A 10,000-nucleotide genomic window follows, 5' to 3' on the forward strand; every position below is an offset into this window, starting at 1 on the left:
CACACACACACACACACACACACACACACACACACACACACACACACACACACACACACACACACACACACACACACACACACACACACACACACAATCAAGGGTACTTGACAGATACACAATCCTATTCATCTCCTGCACAGCTCAACGTTTCTCTATGATCATTATTGAAAGGTTTCCCTGACATTGTCAGCACCAATGTCACCAGTCATCTCTTTGACAAAGACAACCAACTGTGGAGAAAAAATGAAAAGTACATAGAACTTTATTATAGAAGTACAGATAGAGGAAGATTACACGTGAAGAGACCATCAAGCCAAATTAAGTACTGTAGAAGAGACGAGAGATCAGGAAATGTCCATTAAAACAAGACTACGGCCTTATTCTGGGGCAGACAGATTAGCGTGGGGTGTGCAGCGTCATGTGTCTTTCTCCACCTGGTGTTTGGTATTTTGTGGACTTGTGGACCATGCACCAGGTGGGGAAAGGCCACCTGGTGGTGACACCCCACGCTAATCTCTCTGCCCCAGAATAAGGCTGTGTATGGGAGGAGAGATGTAGTGGTGTGTCATTTGCATATCAGTAATGCACTGGAACGTTGGCGTCTACCAGGACCACAATTTGCGGCATCTACCACCTGCATGCTTGGACCAGGTCTACCAGCATATAGCGAGTCGCGTGTTCATTGCTATTTTTGACACGCTTTATTTTGGCAGAAGCAAAACCCAGACAGACATCTCAAAAAATCTAACAAACCCGCTTCATAATTCATGTGTTATCCTTCTCTGTTTCAATATAGTATGGATGGATCCCTCAAGCTGAAAAGAAATAACTAATGTCAAAGACGTTGACAGCGAACGGGGCAGAGAGACATGCAGGAGGGGAGATAGAACAAGCCAGTTGGACAGAAATGAGTGTGATCATAGCAGGCTGTCAAGGTGGAGAGAAGGATGGGAGATGGGTGGAGGGTGGGGGTGGGGATGGGGAGAGGAAGAAAAACATGTGAAATAGCTGTTGTTGCTCACAAAGCAGAGTGATTCTCTCTCTCTTTCAGAACTCCTACAGACCCCCATTACACTCCCGACTCCCTACCGCTCCCTACAGCGGTGCACATCTATCAGACCCACCTATATCCTCCATCCCTCCCTCCATTATGCCCTCTCTTCTTTGTGTTTCCTCCAGCCTCTTCCATATCTCTCTCTCCTATGTACCTCTGTTCCGTTCCCCGTAGAGCAAAGGGGCTTAGCTGTGAAGCCCTGGAGCAGTCTGTGCTTTTCTTTTCAGTAACCGTGCGTTTCTGTTGTCTGTTCTTTGACCTACTGTAATAACATAATGCATACAGTACATAATGGACGTGATTGTCATACAGGATGCCGGCATCATCCTCCTATAATTCTACAAACCTCAGTAGTGGTGAGGCCCAAATCGTTGTGCCCGTTTCTCCACCGCGTAACCCCACGTTTGCAGCTACTGTCGCCTGCACACTTCACCAGGTATGGACTAGTGTGTATAATTGACCAAGTGCAGGCATAAAAATGAAGACTTGGGCATTGCATTTTTATTTATGTAGTGTACAAAACCTTTAATTGTTCACTCTCTGTGTTTATTATGAACATTGTACAGTTCTATACCTGTCCTTTGCGAAAGCCATCTACTCTGTTTCTCCAATTAATGACAATTAACGTTTCACCTTTATTTGATAATGAACACTTTCTATGTCTCTGATACATTACCTACCAAATGCAATCAAATATTTGAATAACTGATCTGTTTGATTTTAAACTACTATATCCGGCCTGGGAGAAAGCCTCTGAAGTGAAGTCATATCATCAATATAGAAAATTCAGTTTGCAAATGTGTTTCAACTTTTTATGCATGAAGGCGTTAAGTTGCCTATAATCCTTTCAAATGTAACATGATTTGTGTAATTGTATGCTCCATCATCATTGGATGTTCCTTGTTCAAATGGCAGAATTCAGATAATGGCTAGACCTAATGCGCCACTCTCTTTCATTTCGACCCTGTTTCTCTCCCCTCACTCACTGAGGTGGTCATGCACCTGTGGCCTACTAACTGCCAGTCCGACTGCATTCCCTCCCAGCTTTTTAAAGACGTCTTTGGTATAGTGGGCCCCAGAGTCCTCCAACTGATCAACTCCTCCCTCCTCTCTGGCTTCGTCCCTGTCACCCTCAAACATGCCATTTTACATCCTCTTCTCAAGAAGAAAAACTTAGATGCGGCTACTCTGGACAATTTCAGGCCCATCTCACTACTCCCATTTCTGTCCAAACTCCTGGAGAAAGTTGTTTACTCACAACTACAATCATTTTGACTTCAGAACGGACTTCCAGTCAGGATTCAAGCCAGGGCATAGCACTGAATCTGCTCTCCTGAGAGTTTTTAATTACTTACTTTTAACAGCTGGCTCTGGTATCCCCTCAGTCCTGGTGCTCCTTGACCTTTCAGCTGCGTTCGACACTGTATAGTGTACACCATGAAATTCTACTCCCCCGACTGGAACACCATGTTGGCACTACTGGTACTTCCTTAGCCTGGTTCCGGTCCTACGTCACTGACAGATCCTTCTCTGTTCAGCTAGGGGAATTCTCATCCCCCGCGGCCCCCCTTACATCTGGAATTCCTCAAGGCTCAATCCTGGGGCCTATCCTATTTCTCCTATACATGCTGCCCCTAGGTTCCATTTTTGCCAAATACAACATTGCCTTTCCAAATTCAACTTCCCCTCACAGTCAACGCAAATGATTCCGTTCAGCTGCTTCTCGACTGTCTAAAAGAAGTCAAAACCTGGATGGCCGTATATTTTATAACGATAGCAAAACGGAAATAATATTTTTTGACCATGATACTGCCCAAACCACCACCATCCTAGGTGCCCTCAATTTCAACATCTGCTCATCGGTCAAAAACCTTGGTGTTACCCTTGACAGCAATTTCACATTAAATGAACACATTAGCTCTGTCGTCAAAAGCCGTTTCTTCCAATTAAGACTCCTGGCCAAGGTAAAAGCCTACCTCCCCCATAAACAACTGGAAATTGCCTTCATGCCTTCATTTCATTTCTTCTAGGCTTGATTACTGCAAGTCGCTACAGTATATATAGGTATTGAGCTGTCCGCACTCATGCAAAATGCGTCTGCCCGTCTCCTCACTGGCACAAAAAAGTGAGATCATATCACTCCTGGTCTAGCTGCGCTCCATTGGCTCCCTGTCTATTTCAATTTAAGATTATTTTATTTGTTTTTAAATCCTTACATGGGCTGGCTCCCAATTATCTCGCGGAGCTTATTGAACCCTACTCTTCAGTCAGGGCTCTGAGGTCCGCTGACAAATCGCTCCTGGTGGTCCCCTGGACGAGTCTAAGGACCAGGGGTGACCGTGCCTTTGCTGCTGCTGCCCCCACGCTCTGGAACGGCCTACCCCACCCCATTAGAACTGCCCAGTCTATTAGGGTTTTTAAATCCCGCCTCAAGACTCACTTATTTTCTCTAGCTTTTAATGTTGTTTAAACCTTTTGTCATTTGCCTTGTTTCATATGTTTTATTTTATTTTTTGCTTTGTCCTGTGACTATGAGGTTGCACAAGCCTGTTTCTGTTGTTACCATCCATGTACAGCACTTTGGTCAATCTTGATTGTTGTAAATGTGCTTTATAAATAAAGTTTGATTTGGTTTACAATGAAAGATGGTAAGGATGTGAACAAGTGGTAAGGATCTGCCTGAAAATGGCAAAACTTTTACTGTTGTTGTTCAAGCACCAGTAGGGATTACAAGGGGAGCTAACTAGTTAACTAGCTAACTGGTAATTAGCATGCTAGCAACAACCAGGACAATAACCACTGTCCTATACATCCGGCTCATGGTAAGAAGAATGTGCATTTCTCTATAGAGAGGTCTACTTTTTGGTGCCAGCAGTGAATTCACAGGTGAGCTGCATTACATATATACCCTGTCTAGCACATTCATGGCCTTTCCGGCTTCTGTTGTAGATGAGTCATAGGGTCCGGTCCTTTCATGTCTCTTTCATGAGCTCAAATACAAACAGTGTGTGTTTAAATTGGACCTAAGCAGCCTCTCTGATCCTTATGACCTTTCTCTGAAGTGGAGATATATCGGGAGAAATGCACATGCTGCAAAAGTACTGCTTCAAAGATACTAACCTGTGTGTGTGTGTGTGTGTGTGTGTGTGTGTGTGTGTGTGTGTGTGTGTGTGTGTGTGTGTGTGTGTGTGTGTGTGTGTGTGTGTGTGTGTGTGTGTGTGTGCTTGTGCTTGTGTGTCCGTCTCTTTTCTATTTACACGTCCATGTGCCTGTGTGTGGCGTTCTATGTACATATGCACCTTCGTCCTGCGTGTTTGCGTCTTGTCCGCCTCCGCTCAAATGGTGTCACCAGGCAAAGGGGACCTGATCGGCTCTGACTACCTGACCAAGGAGCAGGTGATAAAGACCAACGCCAACGTCAAGGCCCTGACCTACTGTGACCTCCAGTACATCAGCCTCAAGGGCCTCCGCGAGGTGCTCCGCCTGTACCCCGAGTACGCCCAGAAGTTCATCAGCGAGATCCAGCACGACCTCACCTACAACCTGAGGGAGGGCCACAGTGCTGACGTGAGTACCATGATGAGATACGTTGAGAGAGAGAGAGAGAGAGAGGTTGAGACTCAGTCTCATGCTGTGCACACTAGTGCCGACAAAAGCTACAAAACGACCAAGTGTGACCAGCTACATTGCTGCAGATTCACCATTGGAGTGTTGCTCAAGCCGCACTGCCACTGAGTAGGGTTAAATAGCAGAGGGAACTGGTTAACAGCAAGGATGTGATTTTCTTCAATTTACGGAACAGAGCAGGAAATGTGGGTAGAGAGAAGTGGAGTGGAAATGGTGAAACAAAAACATATGATTAATTGACACTTCACGACATTCAATCTGACCAGAAACAGGAATAAAACATATCCCCACTGCCAATAAAAGAATGCCCAGAGGGGGATATCAAAAGCGGAGGCATGAATTTTCAATTCCAATTCCCCAGCAAATCAAACCCTACACACACGCATACACACACGCATGCATGCACACACACGTGCACAGCCATACGCACACACATGCACGTGTGCCCACGAGCACACACACACACACACACACACACACACACACACACACACACACATTCTCTCTCTCTCTCTCTAAACAGATCCCTATTTTGCACATAGATGCAACCTCTCAACATTGGCCTCGGGTCAGTCACGGCAGGGGGCTTGGGATGGCAGTGGAAGTAAAATGATGCTGGGAAAATTTCAAGGATCAGCATCTCGTCTCAGCTACCCCGAGGAGGCCCAGACCTTGACACATGGGTGGACTGTATGCATAATCATCTAATCTCAGCTCCACTTCCTCCTGAACACAACACCCCCCAATGCATGTAACAGGACACACACAAATACACCTCACATACATACGCACAAACTGCGTATGTATGTGTGTGTGTGTGTGTGTGTGTGTGTGTGTGTGTGTGTGTGTGTGTGTGTGTGTGTGTGTGTGTGTGTGTGTGTGTGTGTGTGTGTGTGTGTGTGTATGTATGTATGTATGTATGTGTGTATGTGTATGTGTGTATGTCTATATATATATATATATATATATATATATATATATATATATATATATATATATATACACACAGACATACAGGTATAGGCTTGTGCATTGTATTCATGTGCTGCCAACACACAAAAAAATATATTTTCTCATTACCTGCTCACACATAAGTGCATGCATGCACGCACACACAGAAACATTACTGTTACCAGCAAGACCAAAATGACATGTATGCAAGTTCAAGTTCACACAACACACACACGCGCGTAGGGCTGTCACGATTATACAATTTTACGTGACGATTAATTGTCACACAAATAATTGCATTTCTGTTTGGCTTTTAGGCTTTGAAGTTGCACAGGAAAGATATGACAAATAATCTAAATATACAAAGAAATGACTGACATATTTAACAAATTCATACTTTCAAAAAGGATCTACAAGCTCACAACACAACGCGAACATTAATGCGACGCGTTGTGAGCTTGTAGATCGTCTATTTCCACTATTTTTGAAAATGTTTTAAAATATCTGAACATTTTTCAACATGGAGACGATTATGATGATTTTGACGATTATGCTAAATAGTAGCGATTACCTCAAAGAATTGCAATTATCTCAAATAATTGCGATTAGACGATTGTGTAATGCGATTAGACGATTATGTAATAGTTGTGACAGAGCCTACACGTGTGCACACAGGCTTTGCCTGGTGCAGCAGCAGATTGAGACATCGGATCCAGGAATAGCTGCGGGTACTGCTGTTTTGAGCCAGCCCTGTTGCTAAGAATAGAAGCAGGCGAGGCTGGGGCTCTCCCTGACTGGCTCTGTACCCCCGCAGCTGCTGCTAAGATTGGATCCTGCCTGATAAAAATAGCCCAGCCAGCCGAGTAGGGGGAGGGGGGAGTGTAGGAGTGCAGAGGAGGAGACGCGACAGGGAGGAGGGAACCTCGACTCTCATAACCTCTGTTGTTTTTCTCTCTCTCTCTCTCTCTGCGCTATCCCTTGTGCTCTGCTGCAGTGCTGTTTGCTTTTTCCCGCCATGGTGTGCTCACTGCAGAATGTGAGCATGTGAGTGTGTGTTTGTGTTGCTTTCTCACAGCGAGAAGGCAATGCAGAGCCAGGTGTGTGAAGTGTGTGGCCCTGCGTCTTGCATCTCGAATCCCAATGATGTCCAACGTGGTTATTTATGCAAATCCCTTCTGGTGTGACTAACACAGGGAGGGGTGCAGTTGTGTGTGTACAGTTGTATGTGTACAGCATGTAGCCTGGTAAACCATGGCGGTCGCGTGAATTCACATTATCATGTGTCTTCTGCAGAGCACTGGGCGGGTGGTTTGCAGACCAAAAAGTGCTCAGGGCCTTGTGATTGAGAGACGCTGATTGGCTCTTCTACGTTTTGGTTTATGCCAAACACCCACCCAGCGCTTGGGGCCAGACCGGTTTGCAGAAGACACATGATAATGTGAATTATAGCGACCGGGATGGTTTACCATGTGTGTGTGCAGTGTCTGTTTGTCTGTTTTGGCAAAGTGGAATAGCAAAAGTAAGCCAAGACCAATGAAAAATTGGTCTTGGTCTTTTTCAGTAAACATACTGCAGAGGATAAATGTAGACAAAAAAGGATGTGCTGAGAAAAACTGAAAATGTATATGAATCAAAAATAAGTAGGGAGTAGAGTAGAAGGATTAGAGATAGATTAAGAAGTAAAATAAAAAGATGGATAATATGAGAAGGGGAGGAAGAAATGGATAAAGTAGAAGAAGGAAATGAAGGGAAAATGCAAGGACAGAAATATGTGGATAGCAAATTCACCAGAGATGAGGAAGAGGTTGTTTAGTACACAAATTAAGAAAGAAAACAACAACAAAGTCAAGCAAAGCTGAGAAAGTTAAGAAAGAAAGAAAAGTTTTGTTACTTCCTCATGTCCCTCTGTTGCGGATTCACCGGCAGCTGATTCGACAGTCTGCCACGACGTGTGTGTGTGTGTGTGTGTGTGTGTGTGTGTGTGTGTGTGTGTGTGCGTGTGCGTGTGCGTGTGCGTGTGCGTGTGTGTGTGTGTGTGTGTGTGTGTGTGTGTGTGTGTGTGTGTGTGTGTGCGTGTGCGTGCGTGTGCGTGTGGGTAGAGGACACAATGTGCCGCAGCAACCATTCGGCTCAGTGCACCGATCAGTGGTGCTGACAGGGGGGGTTACTTCTTTTACCATGCGTTCTTTTACCCACCGTGCATCAGAAACGTGTCCAAATGTGTTGTACTTATGTTGGGAGTCTGCAGGCATGGCCTGGATTTATGCATGCACAGACACACACACACACACACACACTCACAACGACACGCACGCACGCACACAGGAGGCGCATTCATGTGGATTCATGAAAAGGCACTCAGACATTCCCACATGCATGCACGCTTGTGCGCGCACACAAATGCATGGAGACGCATTTATGTGGATTTATGCAAAGCCACACTTTGTAAATTTGTAAATTTGTAAGCACATTATTGTGTGTACATACACCACCTATAAATATGCAAGTACATTACACAAGTACATTACGCACAAAGAAACAACGCATGCACCAACACACACACAAACATTATACTTGCATGCACACGTGCACACCGTCACATAAATAACATTACACAGAAGGCATGATTGATTGCATATTGGAAGAATCTGCCATTTATCCAGCATGAGCATTCTATTAATTTGAACCACACTCACATCCCCAGTCTCAGCAGTAGACCTCAAGCATAAGACATGACTTACATGCTGAATGGGAATGAACCCACACACACACACACACACACACACACACACACACACACACACACACACACACACACACACACACACACACACACACACACACACACACACACACACACACACACACACAAGCACAAACATATGGATACTCACACAGTGGCACGTGTGCACATATATCACACCCCTGCATCACAATTGCACTCCGCGGTTTCCTCTGGCACCGGGAGCTAAGATTAGAATGAGAGAGCTAAAAATAACCTCACTCTGGTGGAGGGGAGCAAGGAGGAGGGATGAGGGGGGTTGACTGAGAGCACGGGAGACGGCGAGGAGGGAACAGGGAAACGAGAAAGAGGAAAAGAAGAAAGAATGAAAGCCGGGCAAGCATGGATGGAGAAAAATGGAGAGAGAGAAAGAAAAACTTTTTTCTAGTCAAAGTAGACATAAAGATACAGAGAATTAAGACACACAAAAAGATACAATACAAACACATAAGGAGTATAAAACATAGAGTAGGAAAATGACCATCCAGAATTTCTTCAGCACGAGCGGCATTGTATGAGACTCAGTCAAATGTTATGAATTTGTCATTATGTCCTCATAACGCTTCTTTATGTTTTCCGTACAAATACAAGCTGATGTGCGCGTGCACACACATAATTGTTTCAGTCATTCATTGCTGACTGAAACAAATTCTGTGTGAGCTACTGAGCTTGAATCTTAGTCTAATATTAGTAGTGGATGCAAGATTGAAAGGCTTTCACACTGTGATGGAACAGAAAGTGCTGTGGGTCAATGTGGAACATCTAGACTAGACATTCTCTAGTCTAGATGTTCCCAAGATCATTGGTACAAACCCAGCCTACAACTTACAATATATTCAGTAAAGTAAGATTGAACAACTTTCAGTGTCAGCCTAGGGGCTTGACTCTCAGACAAGTAGTGGAGGAGAGCTTGAAAGGCTCTTTCACACTGTAATGGAACAGCAAACACTGTGGCTTAGTGTGTTAAGACTTTCTCTAGATGTTCCCAATATCACTGGTTCAAACCTCAACAAGGTCATCGGTTCTAAGGAGAGATTACACACTGTAATGGAGCAGCTGTGGCTCAGTGTGTCCCTACCCAAATGGACCGCAAGGGTCCAAATGGTTCACTAGATACATATTAGGAGCTGGTGAGAACAGTCAAATACCCTACTTTTATGATATGGTCATTGGTCTCTTTACTTTAATGACAGACATATACATAACATATCATTTCCTATTCAATTTCCTGTGTTTCATGTGTCAATTTATGTGTTTATGTGTATAAAAAGGGTCCAACATATTGATGAAATAGTCCAAATTTGATAGCATTCTGATCATTACTCCAGAGATAACTAAATTACATGTGAAGGCACATGCTGTCCCTTTTGGAGAGGCCCAAACATCAACCAAATAAAAAACAATTGCCGGTCAAATGTTTCAAGAACTAGACATATTAAATAGGTGGTGATATCTCAACTTTTAGCGACCTTCGTTCCTTTACTAAAAGTAAAATGTGTTACTCTAGACTAGAGTCTTTCTAAACCACTGACTTCTACAGAGTCAGATGTAAGTGAACATCTGATTGGAGGAGGTCTTGTCTC

At 44.2% G+C, this 10,000-nt stretch overlaps 1 protein-coding gene across 1 annotated transcript in view; it reads left to right on the forward strand.

Annotated features, from left to right (window-relative positions):
* Positions 1-10,000, forward strand: part of kcnh3 (potassium voltage-gated channel, subfamily H (eag-related), member 3) — a gene marked incomplete at both ends in the record, with an annotated part of 137,803 nt that overhangs the window by 123,656 nt on the left and 4,147 nt on the right. Inside the window, one exon of the mRNA XM_084084393.1 lies at positions 4,410-4,624. Coding sequence (XP_083940519.1) covers positions 4,410-4,624 — 215 coding nt within the window. The remainder of the gene's footprint in view (positions 1-4,409; positions 4,625-10,000) is intronic.

The sequence above is a fragment of the Gymnoscopelus microlampas genome (genome assembly GCF_963454915.1).
Source record: "Gymnoscopelus microlampas genome assembly, chromosome: 17".
NCBI lineage: Eukaryota > Metazoa > Chordata > Actinopteri > Myctophiformes > Myctophidae > Gymnoscopelus > Gymnoscopelus microlampas.